The 19,492-nt window shown below is 37.2% G+C and overlaps 2 protein-coding genes across 4 annotated transcripts; both read left to right on the top strand.

Annotated features, from left to right (window-relative positions):
- Positions 1 to 5,390: 5,390 nt before the first annotated feature.
- Positions 5,391 to 8,307, top strand: LOC120793487 (NADH-cytochrome b5 reductase 2). Of its 2 annotated transcripts, none has more exons than XM_040133612.1 (5): positions 5,391 to 5,507; positions 5,848 to 5,954; positions 7,123 to 7,195; positions 7,790 to 7,896; positions 8,062 to 8,307. In XM_040133612.1, the coding sequence occupies exons 2-5, from the start codon at positions 5,853 to 5,855 to the stop codon at positions 8,197 to 8,199; spliced, it is 420 nt and encodes a 139-aa protein (XP_039989546.1). In that variant the 5' UTR covers positions 5,391 to 5,507; positions 5,848 to 5,852; the 3' UTR covers positions 8,200 to 8,307. The 2 variants fall into 2 exon arrangements, with proteins under 2 accessions (XP_039989546.1, XP_039989547.1); XM_040133613.1 differs by having other exon boundaries at positions 8,037 to 8,307.
- A 3,639-nt stretch (positions 8,308 to 11,946) lies between these two features.
- poglut3 (protein O-glucosyltransferase 3) lies at positions 11,947 to 17,511 on the top strand. Of its 2 annotated transcripts, none has more exons than XM_040134128.1 (6): positions 11,947 to 12,294; positions 12,671 to 12,868; positions 13,839 to 14,002; positions 14,172 to 14,376; positions 16,223 to 16,419; positions 16,677 to 17,511. In XM_040134128.1, the coding sequence occupies exons 1-6, from the start codon at positions 12,051 to 12,053 to the stop codon at positions 17,115 to 17,117; spliced, it is 1,449 nt and encodes a 482-aa protein (XP_039990062.1). In that variant the 5' UTR covers positions 11,947 to 12,050; the 3' UTR covers positions 17,118 to 17,511. The 2 variants fall into 2 exon arrangements, with proteins under 2 accessions (XP_039990062.1, XP_039990061.1); XM_040134127.1 differs by having other exon boundaries at positions 13,719 to 14,002.
- Positions 17,512 to 19,492: the final 1,981 nt, after the last annotated feature.

The raw sequence follows: 19,492 nt of genomic DNA, 5'->3' as shown, positions 1-19,492 counted from the left end.
ATATGTTTGATAGTTTCTCTTGTGCAGCTTCACACAAACAGATAAATTAAGACAATGGGTGATGACTTGACTGAATGATCTGTGATCTGTTGACAGCTGGCCTCTGTTCATGTTTCCATTTATTGTGTGGGCCATCACATACTGAACACAGCCCTACAGTGATGGGAGCCCTCGGTATTTAATGCTTTCCCCCTGGAACACCTGGCAACAGCCACGTGGCAACTGTGGCCCAGCAACCATGCCAAGAACTGAGTCACAATCAGCTGTGCACACCCAGTGGGGCCAGGGCCTCTGGGCTGCATAAACAGGAACCAGGGGCTTATAGGGCTTAGGGTGGGAGCCCCGAGGCAGAAAACACAAACGCATACACACTCACACAGGATCTCACTGAATGTCTATACCGTACATAAGTTAATGAATAGTTAATGAACAGATAGCAGATTTACAATACAGATAATTAAAGCTGCACCTGTCAATGTCTTTACATTAACAATGGATCAAATAACTATGTTATATGAAAAGTGGTCATTCATAGTGACACACCCACATACGGTTACCACCCTCATCTGCAATTCCCCTCAGGTCTAAAGAGCTTTATAGCATCTCTCAGCTCAATGTTTTCGTTTTACAGCCCTCAACTTTACTGTTTTGGTTTAGTCTTACTACTCTCACCAATCATTTTCCCAGGTGCAGCAGGCAGTTGTTTTCAGCAAAAAAGCTCCAGTAAAGACTCTGTATACTACCCGCCCAGCACCAAACAGCAGACAGAGATATCAGTTAGCTTATGAAGGAAGTCAAACATCTACCAGTAGAAAGAGCTAGATATTTTCCTCAGGAATAGTGCTAAAAGGAGAGTGAATATTGGACTTAAATCTGTAAGGTGGTCAGAATTATGACCCCAATGAGTCCACTGTATACTAATGTTGCTCAATGTCTGCTGGATTTAAAAACAAGCACCCTAGAAGCCAATCAAATATACAAATATATGATAGGTTAGAGAATAGAAAGAAGAGGGGGAAAAAAGGTTAGTAGTATCGTAATCTTGAATGAAGATTGTCACCACAATAGCATGTTAAGTGGGAAATGAAGTGTTGCTGCACCCTACAAATTTATCATTTCGACTCTGCAAGCTGAATTTAATTCTTCTCCAATTTTAAGAAGAAGAGTATATCTACAGTATCTAAATCTATAGAATTAATTGTGTCCAATTAAGCAGAATTAATCTTTTGGCTACAAGTAAAACAACCCTACAGTGTTTTTAGAAAGAGATTCACCTTCAGATTTGATACCAAGCAGTGCTCTAAGAGGGTTTGGTTTTACTGGTTTCCTAAAAACACTTGATAAAGCATTGAAGATGGAGGACTAGTAACCACAGAGCCACAGGCGAAACCAAAATGTATAGGCTAATGTTGCAGGTGACCAATATTTGTCAATGATCTCAAAACACCTTTATAAGGAGTGTCAGTGTTTACAAACTTGTTCTGCTGCCCACAAGATCAGTAAATTGTGTTTTTTTGTGTTTTCACTATTATACATCATGAAAACCCCTTAATCATTATTTAGACTATGATGACACTGTTCTTTCAGCAGATATGGCAAGGCATTATTACCAACACTTTGACTAAATGGTAGAGAAATTTTAAGAAGCATTACTCATTAAAAACTTTAATGACAGATATCAAAATAATCTGATCTGAAAACTTAAAATCAACTGCCTATCCAGTTTAAATGGATCAATTTTCATGAGGATATATGCCACAAATAATAAATAAATTTTAAGAAAAAAGTTCAGAAAAATGTTGTCACTTACAACTAGTGATATCTAGTCATCCAGGTATTTTTGTTAGTCCTTGCATTTAAGCCGAATCGAAAAAAGACTTTGGTAGGGAACACAAAGAGGCGGCTCTGAGGATGGTTTGTGGGAAGTCTCCAAAAAGCAGCGGTTAGAAAGGTCATTGCCTGAGAGGCTTAAGGAGTTTTTAGACACACCTGATTCCAAGCCAGTCTCCCAGCTATCTAACCCACTGCCTGTTTCCCAGCCTATTTCCCAGTTGGCTAGCATCGGGCCTGCTAGCCACCAGTCTGCATCCAAGATAGTTTTCAAATCCGCATCCCCATTGACTGCTCTGCAGTCTACATCCCAAACGACTGGTCTGCAGTCTGCATCCCTGTCAACTAGCTTTGGGCCTACTAGCCTCCAGCTAGCACCCCAGTTGGTTAGCCCCCAGCATGCTAGCCCCCAGCCAGCCTCCAAGTCGGCCAGTCGGCTAGTCGGCCAATCTGCAGTCTGCACCCAAGTTAGCTAGCATCCTGCCTGGTCCTGCTCCTGAGCCAGCTAGCCACCTTAATGTTCCTACACCCAAGTCAACCAGTCACCTTTTGGATCCTGACCCTGACGCCGGTCTCCAGAGCCCAGAGCCAGACTCCAGATAGATTCCGTCATCACCGTTGGCCTCCTGTTCTTTCTCCAGGGACATCTCACCTTCTCCGTCGGTCTTCAGTGAGATTCTGCCTTTGTCCCTGCCCTTCCCGACACCCTTTGGAGCAGTTCTAACTTTCCCCCTGCCTCCGCCATTCTGCCCAGCTTCCGGGCCATCCACCCGAACAGCCCCTGCTTCGTCCCTGTTCTGCCCATCTGCTTTTCCCAGAGAGCCCAGCTTCATTCTTACGTTTCTTTTCCACTCAGCCCCTGGAGGCAGCTCACATATTGAGGCATTATTTGTAGGAAGGTTTTAGAATAGTGACATTTCATTGTCCTTACCATAACACACTTCTGCTTCACACACAGTTGCTGTCTTGTAAGTAAAAATGGTGTTTTCAAATGTATGTGGTCAAATCTGTTACATCCCAGCTTCTGCCACATGTCTGACTCATGCTGTTCTCTTTATGCAGATAAAACAGTTCAGTAATCCCAAAGTGAATGTGGTACATGTATTTTGATATGCATTTTAATATTGTAGTTGGATAAGACTGAGCTCATTTTTAACTATTTATATACTCTTGGGCAATTTAATCTATAATGGTGTATCATTCTTTTACTATCTCATTGTGTGTTTTGTGTATAAAATTTTCATTTGTAAAGTAACTAGTGGCAAATGCTGTCAAATACTTTAAGTGTAGTGGGGAAAAGAGTACAAGATTTAACTCTGAAATGTAGTGGGGCAAAAGTATAAAGTAGCATGAAATGGAAATACTCAAGTAAAGTACTCAAGTAAAATACAAGTAACTCAAAACTACAGTACAGTACTTGAGTAAAACTTCTGCCGTTGCTAGGGGATAAATACGTGAAAAGCTTGTGGAGTAACTCAGCTAACTTGAAAAAAGGAAGCCCCCAAAATAATGATTTAGTACAAAGAAAAATATAACTAGATATTTGTGTTTAGGAGGAAAAAAACAAACCAAGAAACTTAAGCAATGCTAGTCTTTGAAGCTGTACGTAGGCATAGCGGTGCTTTGAGCTAAATGCTAAAGTCATCATATTACAATGGTCACAATGACAATGCTCATGCGCTGATGTTTAGCAGGTATAAAGTTGAACATGTTAAATATTTTAATGAAGCAAGTTAGCGTGCTAACATATGCTGATTAGCACTAAACACAACGTACAGCTGAGGCTGATGGGAATATCATTTGTTTTGTAAGTATTTGGTCATACACCAAAGTGTTGGATAAATTAAACATTTGACCTGATGGTGGCTCTACATGAAAAGTCAGGGGAACACAAAAGCCATTACAATTCATCCTGAGGGAGGCATGAATGACCCGCTCTACCACCTGAGCCACAGCTGCCACTGATTACATTCATTAACAAACACACACATACACACACATACTCCATACAAGAACACATACACACACACACACACACACAGACACTCACACTTCAATATTTATTACTTGTTTCTCAGAAAACACTGCGATAAAGATAGGAGAGAAAAGAGAAACGATATCTGTATTAAAACAAAAAAGACAAACTACCCTAATTGACAGAACTAGTAGGGGGGGCAAAGAAAGATTTTCTTTTCTTTATTTTAACTGTAATTCACTTAGGGAGCTGACTTAGCCATATGCTTACCACTGGATGCTGTTGAGTAACAGCCATTTACACAGTTTATCACTACAGATACACTGCAGCAACCAAATTCTCAGTGTCTTGCTGACTCAGAACTCTTGTCACTGCCCTCTTTCCAAAACTACAAACCTTAAGTCAACACATTAAAACACAAGAGAGGCCTAAGAGAATCCAAAGATTTAACAAACCCCACTCATATGATATTATGTGTAGCCGATTAGCTGTCAGATGATCTTGGTGACTTCTCCAAAATGCCCCACTGACCCTCTACACCAGGTCTGTCCTCATCATGTGGGAGGTCTGCAGAAAAAGTGGATGTATAGTGTTTGTATATTACATTAGTCTTCATTTCTTTAGAGTTTTATGAACAATCTAATGATAAAATATGATAAAATATATAACAGTTAAATAGTCAAATGGTCCATTTTTCTGTATTAAGTACTTTTACTCTTGATACTTTATGTGCACCTCAATAATAATACTTATGTGCTTAAGTAACAGTATTTTTACAGTGTGGTTTTACTATTTTTACTTAAGTAAAGAATCTGAATACTTCCTTTTCCACTCCTCCTCTCAAAAACTGTTAAGAAATATGCTTATGATAATTTTTACATTATGAGAGATGCTGTATTGTGTTATTGTGTCTTTTTCATTTCTGTATGTGCTTATATCATTTATACAGAGCACATTTTACTTTATCTTTTATAGGCCATTTAAGCCTAAAACAGATATAGGCCAAATTCAAATGATAATTTTTAATGCATATATTATTTACAGGTACATCTGAACTTTTCAGCGATTTTTTTTTTTTAATGGCAGTTTTTATAACTTTGCCTTCACTCAGACATTGTTCAGAAATGTCTGCAAGTCTCTAAGAGCAAACAGTCCTCTGCTTTTCTCAGAACTGTTATTTATTTACTTGACGCCAGACTTTTCTACTATGTATTTTATTAAAATGCAAATTGTTTACAAATGAATTGTACTGTACGTTTCATTAGCTTCAATACCAGGACTTGTCATTTCCTATCTGTAATGAATAAAATATTTTCTCTTCCAGAGGGTCTCAACAGCTGTAGAGTTTATGTAATCTTGGTGTGTCTGTCTCTCCTCCCCTATCCCTGTGGTGTGATTTCAAGGCTCTGCTCCTCACTGCCTGTACACCTCCTCTGTACTATGTACTATGTAGTGACATGATAAGATCTATCTTCCTATTGTTGCTTTGGGCTTTGTGTCACCTTTCCGTAGCGAGAAGCCATGCCCCTTTGAAGGCCCTTTACTGTTTGTGTGTGTTTGTGTGTGTGTGTGAGTGTGTGTTCAAGAGAGAGAGAGACACACAGAGCGAGACGGCTATCATTACCCTAACTCTATGCAGACTCTGGTCTCTCGGGCTGCATGAGGAGGCTCCGACACACTTAAAACTATGGACTAGAACCTGGTGAGAATGGACTTTCACATTTTCCCTTTTCATTATTCCTATTTATTTATCTTTTTCCATACCTGAAAGTTGCTACATTCCTTGAAGAACTGCTCGATCTTACTCAGACCCAGAGATTTTATTTAATTGCTCTGCTTTGTTATTTAACTGTAGTGTAGTTCCAGTCACTCATAATGCATGTTAAAATGGCAAAATGATTAGAGCACAGTGATGAGAAACCATTTCTTTTGTACAAAACTAGAACCTATCAGTTAGTTTTGGATTTAGGATGCGCAAGTGTCCTACGTGATCTTTGTCTTGCAAATTATCCCACTCATGGAGGCTATTTCTGTTGTGGTAGTGACAATGCTGTACTTCTTCCTGCGAGGCTCTGCAGGAGAAAAGGAGCTACTTGTGAGTCTGTACGACCCTATGGCCAAATATTCACTTCACCGTATAGACAAACTGGTAGGTTGCATACAAAACTCATGCACTTAGCAAAGATTTAGATGTCCACTGTGCTCTCTGTATGCTTTATTTACTTCATTAATGTGGTCACACTCACATTTAAAACTGATAACAACTTAATTTCATTTTACACAATATTTAACTGCTGTCTTATGAATGCAACACAGAGAGGAACAATAACTGGCTGCGGAAAATGCGATTTGCCCTCACATTCATACTCTAGTTTGTTTCCAGTTTGTGTTTGCAACTAATAACTGGAAAAGTTTCACTCCCACATGGCATTGATAAAGCCAATACTCTCTAAGTGTACACACTAATTAAAATTATATAAATTATTTCTTAAAAGGGAATTTACACCATTTTTACAGGTCAAAGTCTATTTATAGGTCTTGGGGTATACTATGCATATGTCAGAAAAGTCGTATAAAACCATTTGTGGCTCCAGAGGGCGCTGCAGGAAGTCTGATAATATGCCTCAAGTGATGTCACTTGACTCATTGTCATTTGGGACCACAAGTTTGGAAAATGAAATCTTTGGGTGTGGAATTAGAAAGTGAGCTTACCAGATATCTGTAACCTGCTCCTAATCTCTTCTTGAGGTTAGAGGCTCAAGGCTACTACCATAACACACCTGAATCCCTTATTGAACAGTCAGACAAGTTGTGTTGTGGGTCATGTAGGTTTTGACAGGGAAGAAGAAAGTGGAGAATAAAAAAGCATATATCTCTGGCTCTGCTGCATCAATTTTGATCATTATAGTTTTAAACTATCCACCGTGACTGACGATGTTATAGGATTGCAATGCTTAAAGCGGGGAGTACTCTTTTCAGAAAACACACTTCATTTTGTTACTGATTTACAAACTAACAACAAGCAAGAAATACTAATCACCCATCTACCACGTAACTGTTCTGAAGCTATTATTTGGAAATTCTGAATGTTTTATAGCCTTTCTGAAAGAAAAAAATCCAAATCTCTCTCTCTAGAAAAAATTACAGTTAATCTGGAAAAAAAATAGTACCTATAAAAACTGTTGCCGATGAGGAAAGAAATATTTTCTTGTAATTAAGCCAAAATTACCCTTTAAAAAACATAAAGACAGTAAGTGCAAACTTGCAAGAATGGTACTGTATGTGCTATTTAACTTGTGTGTTTGTCCTTTGTACAGGAAATCAGTCATGACACGAAAACATTTCTGTTTGGCATTCCATCTGGAGCTCATATCCTAGGACTACCAGGAGGTACTAGAGCACTCCTCTCTTCTCTTAATTTTTTTCTTTATTTTCTTGTCTCTTCTTCTTGTCTCTTGTTTTGTTTGTTATGTTCTCTCTTATTTTGTTAGATAAAATTCTTTGTATCTAGAAGGATTTTCAGCCAGTCCTTTAGGACTTTCCGAAGTATCTCTGTGAAAAGTGACCATCTGTACACTTACAGTATATCAAAACAGCAGTTGTACAGTATAACTTAGTTCTTCTTATGAAGCTCTGACACCTCTGGCCTTTCACCTACTGACTGTTTGTCTTTCTGGAACTTTATTTCAAAGTATCTTGGAATGTGGCAATAAATGAGAATACAAAATCCGTTTTTTAGCTGTCTGTTCTTCTTCTGAGTGTGCGACTCTGTTACAGTAACTGAACTGCAACACATAAAAGGATTGGGGACATTTAGGGACAATGTATTAGGTTAGGAACATTAAAAAGTCAAAAACTGCAGTAAAACATACGTACTTCAAAAGAACACTGTGGAGTTAAAAGAGTTCAAATACAGCTTACTGCCATCACAACACAGTTCTCATATTTCTCCTGTACTTTTTCCCCCATGAACATTTTCCCCAGGTCAGCATGTGTACCTGTCAGCCAAGGTGAACAGCAGTCTGGTGGTCAGAGCCTACACTCCAGTCTCCAATGATGAGGACCAGGGATATGTTGACCTTGTGGTAAAGGTAATTAACATTACTGATAGGACACAAAACTATTGGTGAGTTAGCAAAAAACTATTGGTAAGACATTATTTTAATATCTTGTAGAGCTGATATTTTAGAAATCACCAAGACTGTTATGTTCTTTTTGTAACTTTTTCCAGGTGTACTGTCATCCTTCTTTTCCAGAGGGAGGTGAGATGTCTCAGTACCTGGACAACATGGCTACTGGAGGTGCCATTGACTTCAGAGGAGCCAAATGGACTGCTGATGTATAAGGGAAATGGTATGGTTTGTGAAAAGAAAAAAGAAAAGAAAGAACAGTAAATGCACTCTATGTATTTGTATACAGTACATTTATGTAGATTTGCACTTCATGCATTTGCACTGTATTTACTTTCTGTCACCAGAATATTTCACTGTGGTACAACATAAAGTTAGGTGTGAAAGTATTTGGACAGTGACACAGTTTTCATAATTTTGCCTCTGTACACCACTACAATGAATTGGAAGTAAAGCCATCAAGATTTAATTGAAGTGTAGACTTTCAGCTTTATTTCGAAAGGTTAAACAAAAATATTGCATCAACCGTTCAGAAATTACAGAATATTTATATATAGTCCCTCAATTTCAGAGGCTCAAAAGTAATTGAATAATTGACTGACAGTCAGTGTAATGGCCAGGTGTGCCCTGTTCCCTCATTATTTAATAACAATTTAAGCAGCTAAAAGGTCTGGAGATGATTCCAAGTGTTGAATTTGCTTTTGGTGCTTTTCATGGGAACTCTCAATATGCAGTCCAAAGAGGTGCTGATGCAAATGAAGGAGGCCATCATTAGGCTGAAAAAAAAACCCCAAAATCTATTAGACAGATAGGTACTTTAGGAGTGGACAAAACAACAATTTGGTACATTCTTAAAGAGTAGGAATGCACTGGCAAGCTCAGCAACACCAAAAGGCCTGGAAGGCCACAGAAACAACTAAAGTGGATGATCACAAGATCTTTCCTAGGTGAGGAAAACTCTTCACAACATCTAGCCAGGTCAAGAACACTCTGGAGGAGGTAGTTATCACTGTCAAAGTCTACAATCAAGAGCTGCCTTCATGAATTTAAATACAGAGGGTTTACAGCAAGGTGCAAACCACTGGTAACACAAAGGCCAGATTACACTTTGTCAGAAAACATCTAAAAAAGCCTGCCCAGTTCAGGAACGAGATTCTTAAACCAAGATTAAAGATTAAACCAAGATTAACTCGAACAGAATGATGGGAAGAGAAGAGTATGGAGAAGTAAAGGAACGGCTCATGATCCAAAGCATACTTCATCATCTGTCAAACATGATGGAGAAAATGTAATGGCATGGGCATGTTTTCACTTACTAAAGACAAAACTGAGGGCAGAAAGACCCCCAAACAAACAGCAACTGAAGGCAGCTGCAGTACAGGCCTGACAAAGCATCTCAAGGGAGGAAACTCAGCATTTGGTGATGTCCGTGGGTTTCAGACTTAAGGCAGTCATTGACTGCAAAGGATTTTCATCCAAGTAATAAAAATAATCCTTATATTTATAATTATGTTAGTTTCAATCTTCAATTGAACAAAATATATAAATACAATTGTTGCCAGTATAGTTCCGCTTGTTTCCAGATTTTCTTTTCAATCTGTGTCAGGACAGAACTTGGACCAGTATCAAGAATAGCATCAAGCTAGCTGCACCAGCATCAAGAAATTTGCACTTGAAGGACATTTCTCAAAACACAAGGATTTGTATGGGATATAGGTGAAGCAATCTCATCCTATTGAGAGATTGTTTTTGAATTGCTGAATTGTTAAAAAAAACATTGCAGTCTAATTCTCTTAAGGTGTCACAGTTCAGTTCAGATCTGTGTAAATGTCCATGTTTATAACTGCTTCACCTTTACTGAGCAAAGTATGTGACCGAACTTGTAAATTTGTCTTCTGAGATATAATTACACAAAGCGGATCCTTATATTTGCTACATGATACATGATTACAAAATATCATCTTAACCATTCTCAAATTTAATTTCTAGCTTTGTAGTTTCAAACTGTCTAATTAACTCGTTGAAATCATTTCAAAAATTATACAGTGAGACATGCTTACTTCTCATAATGTGTGATCTGGTGAAAATATTTTCCATGACTAATTTTGTCATGTTGCCATACAGGATATATATGTGATTATTAGTGCAGTGCGAGGCTGTACGAAGCTGAATCAATCTTAAAGCCCAGTTCTCTCCTCTCACTGTTGAATATTCAAAGGGAGAAACAAAACAAAGACTCCTAATCTGGAGGAAAATCCTTGCAAGCTGAGAAGGGAGATAGCTCCAACAAGGTGTTACAGTGTTTTAGCAAAAAGTCTTGTCTTCATTTGCATAATCCTGAAAGTGATCAGAAATTAATAAACATAATAATGTTGCATAATCTCTGTTGTGAAGGCCTTGAACAGCACTTGCATTCTTTCTTGCTGCATCTTCATTATTTTCACACAGAAAAGAAACACATCAGCCCTTGATCATTATTCAATTGAAGAGGGGTACTTGCTCTTCATTACCGTTGTCATTATTTGGTTGCCTTGGACGGAGCGATGACAATCTGTGGATGAAAGCACAAATTGAACAAATCTCTTCGTGTTTCTTGTTATTAATGGCTTCAATGATACTAGCAGATGGAATCTTCATCTTCCCTGGAGATTAAAAATTAAGCAGATAATGCCATTACAGATAGTCTTGACTCTTTGAATGTCCTATCTACTATTGCTGAGAAGAAGAGAGCAGCTTTTGCTTCTGCTCATCTTTCACCAATGAGCTTCCCTCTGCTGTGACAGGGGGCATATATCCTAGACAGATTTCTCTGGTGAATAAACCATAAATGTAGCAGTTTTACCCTTTCCACTTTTACCCATTTTCACATTTCTGGATGTAAATATGGCAGACAGCTGTGTCAGAGAAGTGAGCTTATTAGGAGCAAATTGTTGAAAATCAGTTTCTCTGATTTAACTGTCTCTTTTGTGTTGTCCACGAGACTGGAGCTACAGTTCAGCATTTTGTCCTATGACATGTTCAAGGACCACCTCCCTGCTCCATCCACCAATTTCCTTATTATCCTGTGCAGTCCTCCACCAATGATACAGGATGCCTGTCTGCCAAATCTGGACAAGCTGGGACATAAAACAGAAAACACCTTTTCTTACTAGTGTTCCGATTCATCACAAATCCACAAATCACTGTATGAGTACTGTTGACTGTAAACTACAATCCAAAATTACAAAGAAGTGTACTATGTATGTCTGGTGCTGATAACACTGCTTTTGTCATTTAAGTTTTAAGAACAGCCAATTGCCATCAAAATTATCCAGTAACATTGCTATGAAAATTCCTAGGGATTTGGGTGTACTTTTATTTTATGTATCAAACTGCCTATTGTATTACCTTTTTAAAAAGGCAACATTCACTTTTAAAATCAAACTGATTTTGAGGCCAAATATATTTTTTATAAAATAAAAAAGTGAAGATGTAAAAAGAAAACAAAATTTAATACATACAGTACGTTTAGCCTAAATCAAATGTATTGTAGTTCTACAGCTGGTGTGTTTTCTGTGATTTTACCTCTCCAAAATCCATTCTATAACCTATGGGCCACCCAAATAGAACGGCACATAAAATGAACAGTATAAATATCCGGCAACAGCAATGTACTACGATACTAGGCCAAGATTTCAAAACGTAAACGTAATATGTAATGTATACTTATAATTATAATACACTAACTAATTAATCTTGCTGTCCTTGCTAAATTGTCATAAGACCAATAACGCCAAAGGAAAACCACACCTCTTTAAACGAGCTAAACATGAGACTTTTATGGAACGCTACTTAATTTTTCTTTTGCTTTTTTAGTTGTAGTATTTTGTCAGGTAGGGTTTTTCCACAACAAATGATTAAGTAGAACTTAAATGATTGTTTTTTGTCGACGCTGTACACAATTTAATGTGGGTGGTGGGGCGTTCAAAATACGCAACCAACATTTCCTACATCCCAACAAGGTATCACCGGATAATGGGCGTGTTTCTCTTCACCAACATGTCGGCGTAGAAGCTTCTATAAAAACTTTACAGTCAATATTTAGTAAGTTGTGACGTAAAGCAATTAGCATTTGGATGAATATGGTGTGTGAGCGTAGCGCAGACTTAGTCAAGCCTTTTCAGATTGGTTTACTTTGTAAGTTTATAATTTTAGTAGTATTTATTAGCATAAACGTCGCGGCTTCTGAATGTGAAAGAATCAGTCCAGAGAAATGTCTCATCTGGGGTCTAGGGCTGAAACCCGAGACGGTTTTACCAGTCCGCTACTTCTTTATTCAGGCGGTCAGTTCAGAGGGAGTAAACCTGACTTTGTCTCCAGGTAAATTAATACATAGTATCTGGTCAAAATGTCATTATGTTAAGCATAGCATCACCAAAGGCTAGTAGAGCAGCTTCTGGCCAAAACAGCTAACTAAATTCCTATTGCATCATTTTTACGGTGACTGATTTGGAAACATGCTTCTGATATTATCAAATATTATCAACAGACGTTGCTACATTTAACAGTAGTTTGTTCCTGTTATCATCGACAAGAACATGTCAAAATAGTACAATAACCCTAACTCACTTACGTGTATCAGGGATAAGTGCCTTGTACAAAATTTAATGGAAGGGGTTGCGATTCAATAAGCCCTGCAGCAAGATGAAAATAAGTCATAGGTGTCACTGAAACGCTCTTTGCGTATGCTGTTTAGGTAAAGACACATTTAAAGTGCAGATAACCTCCCTGGACAAGAAAGAGCACATCCGTATCCACGTCCCTCCACCTCTGGACAGAGGAGATGGGTCCTTCCTGGTGAGATACCGGCTCTACGGCACAGCGCAGAGGGGTCTGAAGATTGAAGTTCTCCACCAAGATGCTGCTATTGCCAAGTCACCCTACATCATGCAAGGTCTGTTTTGTGTCATGCATTAAGAAACACAGTCACAAGTTCACTTGATAAGTTAATTTTATTTACATTGGCAAAAAAATTAAGGGCCCCCTTTGGAATTATCTGAATTGATATATAAATATATCTTAAAATATGGTCAGATCTTCATCTAAGTTACAGTAATCAACAAACAAAAATCTATTTTAACTAATAACACATAAATCATTGCGTTGTTCTTGTCCGTATAGAATACATCGTTCAAAAATTCTAAGCATAGGTTGGAATATAATACAGTAATAGCAATTCTGATGCTCTCGGACAGCTCTCTTTTCGTCGCCATTGTGGAAAAGAAACTGGAAACAATCAGCCCCTTTTTATGCAGTCAAACCATCAGTCATTGGTTAATTCAGGTCATGTGAACAGAGAAAATTAAGCACAGGTGAGTCTTACTTGTTTTTTATTTTGTTTGAAGAACTAATTTAAATGAATCAAAAAGGTGTCTATAATTGTGTCAGGTGTACATTTAATGACGTTTTTTTTTTTATTTCACCCTATGAAAGCAGTGTTATTCTGATTATGCAAAATTGGTTAATTTGCATTTATTTCAGAAGACATTCTAAATTCTGTACTTAAAATTCAGGGATGCTGATAATTTCAACCAGGACTATAACATTTAATTGTACACAAGTCTCATAAGAGGAGTTTAACACCAGCTTATACATATATATCTCCAAAATGCACTGTTAAGTTTGAGGATGCCAATAAGAAGTCATGCAGAATAGATGGAACAAATGTCACCAATTTTTGGCCGGTGACTACAGTTGAAGCAGAGCTCCTTCATCTAACTTTGAGTATTATTCTTAATGCTCAGGTCCGGTCTATCATGAGTACTGTAACTGTCCTGAGCCCGATGCCTCCGTATGGCAGCGTGTCATGCAGTGTCCTGCTGAAGAGCCTCAGATTCTGGCAGACTTTAAACCCTTTCCCACAGTTGACCTGCAGCGCCTCAGACAGGAAGTTCCTCGCAGATTCTCTAACAGAGGAGGTCTCATTCACTACGCCATCATCAACAACCAGCTTTATCGCCACACTCTGGGAAAATACACCGACTTCAAGATGTTCTCTGATGAAATGCTGCTCTCTCTAACAAGGAAGGTAAGATTGTGTCTCTGCTGTAGGGATTTTAAATGACCATACCAGTGTTTGTTTATGTTTTGCCCCACTTACTACATGAGGTAAAATATATTAATAGTACTTGTAAGAGACTGCACATGGCATAGTGTGATTGCTGATTTCAGTCTCCTGAACTTTTAACTTTCTTTAGATGAGGGTGCCTGATGTGGAGTTCTACATCAATGTTGGTGACTGGCCATTGGAGACAAGGAGGTCGAATGCTGTTCCAGTCTTGTCGTGGTGTGGCTCTACAGACACCCAGGACATTGTCCTTCCTACATATGAGGTCACACACTCCACCCTGGAGACCATGAGAGGCGTCACCAATGACCTGCTCTCTGTCCAGGGAAATACAGGTATCACCCACACACAAACACACACTCTCTCTCTGTTGAGACATTGTGTGACCCAGTGTAGCAGTAATATCAAATTTCGTAAAAATTTGTCACTGGATTTTACAGTATATCAATCTGTTTAAGATACTTGTCAATTTATATATTATACAATTATATTATACAATCAGTCAGAATTTCACAGAAAATGTTGTGCTGTGATTGCAGCTGTGAACATCATAATTAATTTTGAGCTTCTTGAATAAAGTAAACATGGTGCAACATTTTGTATTGATTTGTTAACAGCTTTTAATACTGTGAACCACCATTTTAAGAAAAAATGCTTTTTGATATTAAACAAACTTAAATCTGTTAGAACTGGTTTTATGACTACCTATAGCCCCTTTTCAACCAAGTTGTACCAGGAACTAAAGAGCCCCAGGACCTTGACCCAGAAAACCGGGAACTCAGTGTAAATTTGGATATAATTTAATTTGTCTTCCTTCTCACATTTTAACTATACATGAGGGGGGCACCACAGTGTTCAGTTCTGGGCCCATTAAAATGAAAAAATGAAAAAATGATCACGGTGAGAATCGTTTAAATTTGTGATCTGCTACACTTTTGGGTTTTTAGTGGGTTTGTGAATTTAAAGTAATTTTAAATCCCACGAAATCAAAAGTGAGCTCCTTTTTCCACATCCAACACTGCCAAAACCTACCTGCTACAGTAACATTTGGTTAAACCTCTGTTTGGGCTTCTCCTTTTAGTACTGTGGCTCCATGTTGGATGAGTATGTCTTTTTATGATCATGTTTCTGAAAAAGAAGCTAAAGCTTATACTACAAATTAGTTTATTTTTGAAGCTAGAGAAAGATTAGAATTGGCCACTTTCTCATTTATATTAACATAGTGTCCAAAATTGTATAGCTGACAGTCGTGCTTACACCCAGTGCTCTATTTTGAAGGAGAAAGTGTGATGACCTTGCTTAACAATTCAGTGACAAATCCACTGTTAGTCCTAAATTTTTGTGTGTATCCTTAAGTAGTTTCATCATATCTTTCTTCAAATTTACTTACATCTCAAATGTCAAACTAAAGCCTCAGCCTGTTGTTTTCAGGACTCCATGCTTTTGTCTATACCTTAGGTATGTACGCAGCTTGATAAAGTCTTGGGTTAAAGGGAAGTACATTTTAAAAATGTATAGTACCAGTTTTTTGTTGAGACATGCCGTGTTTTAAATGTGTTTTAAGTTGCCTTTTATGATTGCATATTGAATTAGACAAGGATTATTGAAATTGTAATATAAAGAGGCTATTTTAATAAATAAAAGTCAAATTAATAAGTCGATAACATTCTTAGATGATCTGCTTAGTATATAGAAAATTTAAGATGTATACAGTTAGACATGCATCTCTCTCTGATATTCCCACAGCTTTATATGCAGTAATCACTTGTGTATGTGGAGTTTAGCATTTGACTGTTTTTGCCTTATCAGACTATTGTGAGAAAAAACTGGCAACAGATAAATTTGAATTAACTAATGAGTGAATTGATGTGTAGCCGCCCTTACCCCAGGCTTAACGTGTCCTTATAGTACAAGTTAAACCGTGACAAATAATATGTAACGTCTATGACAGTACATAACAGTTATTTGATTGAAATTGTTATTCTCTTACAGACAGTTTCGTGCCTTTAAATCTACATTCCTTTACACTCCTTTGGGTGAAGGGCAAACTAGTGTTATTTTAATATTCCATTTTACATATCTAAGTTTCTAAAATCTAAGTTTTTTTCCATTCTGTCACTTACAGCTCTTTGTGCCTCAGATTTTCTGCGTTTTGCAATATTCAGATAACCTTTTTTCTAGGGCCTCCATGGGCTAACAAAACAGAGAGGGCATTTTTCCGTGGCCGGGACAGTCGAGCGGAACGTCTTCAGCTGGTCTCTCTGTCCATGAAAAATCCTGAGCTACTGGACGCAGGCATCACAGGATGGTACTTCTTCAGAGATAGGGAGAAACATGTAGGCAAAGCACCACTTGTTGGATTCTTTGACTTCTTTAAGGTGGGGAAAATGTATAATCAAATAAATATTTTAATCTTATAAAATTCATTTTCATCTAATAACTGCAACTTTCTACTTGAGGGAGGTGCTTATTGCTTTTTTAAATTTCATTTTATGTTGTATTTTTGCTGCTTTCCCCTGTTTTGGATGTGGTTTCTCCTTTATGGTCACAAGTAGCCTGTCTGTGATAAACAAAATTAAATAATATATAAACTTTTTTTATACTACAACCGGTTTTACTTTTTCCTCTCTTTTAGTATAAGTACCAGGTGAACGTGGATGGAACAGTGGCAGCGTATCGTTTTCCTTATCTGATGCTCGGGAACAGTCTGGTTCTTAAGCAGGACTCACAGTATTATGAGCATTTCTACAGCTATTTAAAGGCAGACACTCACTACATTCCTGTGAAGAGAAACCTTTCAGACCTTTTGGAGAAAATCAAATGGGCCAAAGAGAATGACGCTGAAGCACAAGACACAGCCAGAATGGGTCAGGCAGTGGCTAGAGAGCTACTGCAGCCCAGCAGACTGTATTGTTACTACTACAGAGTGCTGCACATGTACTCAGAGCGACAGACAGGACAGCCCACACGACATTCAGACATGGAGCTGGTGCCTCAGCTAGACAACCACACTGCTGCGTGCACATGTGAGCGTAAAAGCCACAAAGAAGAAACCAACATGAAAGATGAATTATGATGGAATCTGTCTTTAGTCTTTAATTATTGTCATTTTTTCTCCTAATCGTTCCTGAAAAAGAGTTAAAATTATTTAATGTTCCTGATGCTAACAATAAAATGGGAATTTCACAGTTAAATTTAAACATTACAGTTAGTTGCTTTAACTTTGAACAGTAAAGGAAGTTGTAGGACATTTACAAAAAAAAAAATTGTCCTCAGCTTTTCGAGATGAAGCAGCAGTACAAAATTATAATGCCACTCTTTTTTTGTGTTGTAGTGTTGTTTTGTACCTTCTGTAAAGCTCTGGTTAGTAATTCGAGAAAGTGAAGATATAATTACAGTTTTGTAAATGTGCCTTTGCATTGGATTTTTGTATACAGTATTATCCTGAAATAAATATGTCTTTAAATAAATCTTATACAGTACTGTACATCTTGTTGAGATATTTCAGTATGCACCAAAGTGGCAGATCAACTGACATACCAGTTTTGCCTGCCATCAAGCCATGGCTAAAAATGCTTTCTTTCTTACTCTGTGTCCCCAAAAAAATATATTTAATAATAACAATTTAAAAAAAAAAAAAAAAATTATTGTGAGGCACTCCCTAAATCGTGGTCTCCCAACTGGCATAATTTCTATAGTTTTCTACAGAATTTGTATTTTGACAAATTGCTCTTTGTTTATTTGGCAAAGTATCCTGTATGCAGCTGCTATTCTATCTCATAATGTTGTTAGCTTGATACACTGTTCTTTAAGGTTAACCTGCCATATCTTTCCCAAGTGCAGAACAATTTTCCCTTAAATTAAAAAAAAAAAGAATATTTGACAAATGTTGACAGAATATATTTTAATAGTGTACTTTTTTCCATTGCTGTATTATGGTAACGACATTCAAACTATATTATAGCAGACAAAAAACATTAAAAAGCTGATGTTTTCTGCCATTAATATCTATTTGAAAATGTATTTTTCATATCATTGTGTTTCTGTGTAGTGTCTCTGTAAATGAAATTACACATCAGTCCCTTTCTTAAACATGTTTCATAGCTACTGCACCTAAAACTAAATGTACCACAAATTCAATCCTTATAAAATGTTAAATCAGCCTTCATTTTAAGACACTGCAATTTACGATGCAAATTTAAAGAACACAAGAAAATCCCCTCAAGAACAGTTGTTCCAAGTAGAACTACTGTCGGGCTAATCAAGCCCTCTTCTAAACACCAAAATAGTTCATGCAAAAACATTTAGCTCTAACCTCTGATGCAAAACATCTCTGTAAAGAAAGCGCTGATTCACTTCAGATTTCTATGTTTTCCAAACACAGCAACTGGTTACAAAAACATGGATTCTTTTGCAACTGTGTAAAGTCATTTTATGGTTATTCCTGTCTTTTTTGGAACTTTAAAGAAAATATTCCAATTTTCCTAGTTAGCTCTTTTTTCTATGTCGAGAACATACAACAGTTATCTGTTGTTTGACTGAAATGCAGGTAATCCAACAACCAAACTTTTATTTTCATAACTTTAATTAATTAATTTTATTGGTATTCATTTTACTGGTAGATGGGATGATAATCAACTGATAAAACATTAAATTTTGGTTCTGCACTCACATTCAATCTTTTAACATTTACTGATTTTAGTTTACAGCACAGTGGTGTGTACAGTTCTTTTTCACTTTGAAGAAGATAAAATTTTGCTGTAAATCACATCTAACAGAGCTTTTTCATATTTTGACTTGTCCAAGCAGGAAAAACAATGGTTTAACCAATAACATCAATTATGCCTCTGCTCTGTTTAGGTTTAGCAGTAAGTCATACCAGTAAGACAGAATTTACAACATAAGGACCTTGAAGTAAAGAATGTCAATGGAACATTGAACATTGTTATTAGTTACACCTGTGTGTGACAAATCACCTTTTTCACTGTAGACATTTTGACACTAGGAGAATAATAAAATTAGCTGAATTAATTTAGCTGCTTCAGATTCAAGGTACTTGTATTGTGCATGCTGGTTCACTGTCACACTGTAATGGTTTACTGGGACAATTGAATGAAACTTGGAATGGAGTTTTCATTAATGTTATTAGTTACACCTGTGTTAGATAAGTCAAAATGTCCACTGTGAGAATGGCCTTTTAAAAAAATTTGAATGATATGGACGAATTGACTTTAGATTAGGTTCTTTGGCCAAATATTTGTCGTGGGGTTTGGGTTTTTAAAGAATGATTGGGGTGGGTTTTTAAAGAATGATTCCACTTATTTTCAACTTTGGGAATAACTTTTCCTTGTCTTTGCCATCTTATACATAGTTCACAGTAAGAAATACACTGCTAAATACACACTGCAAAGTGTATCAAACAGGCAAATAAAGAAAACTGATTAAAACACG

This window comes from Xiphias gladius, chromosome 8 (genome assembly GCF_016859285.1).
Source record: "Xiphias gladius isolate SHS-SW01 ecotype Sanya breed wild chromosome 8, ASM1685928v1, whole genome shotgun sequence".
Lineage (NCBI taxonomy): Eukaryota > Metazoa > Chordata > Actinopteri > Istiophoriformes > Xiphiidae > Xiphias > Xiphias gladius.
The sequence above is the reverse complement of the archived record's forward strand: the minus strand, read 5'-3'. Positions and strand labels throughout refer to the sequence as shown.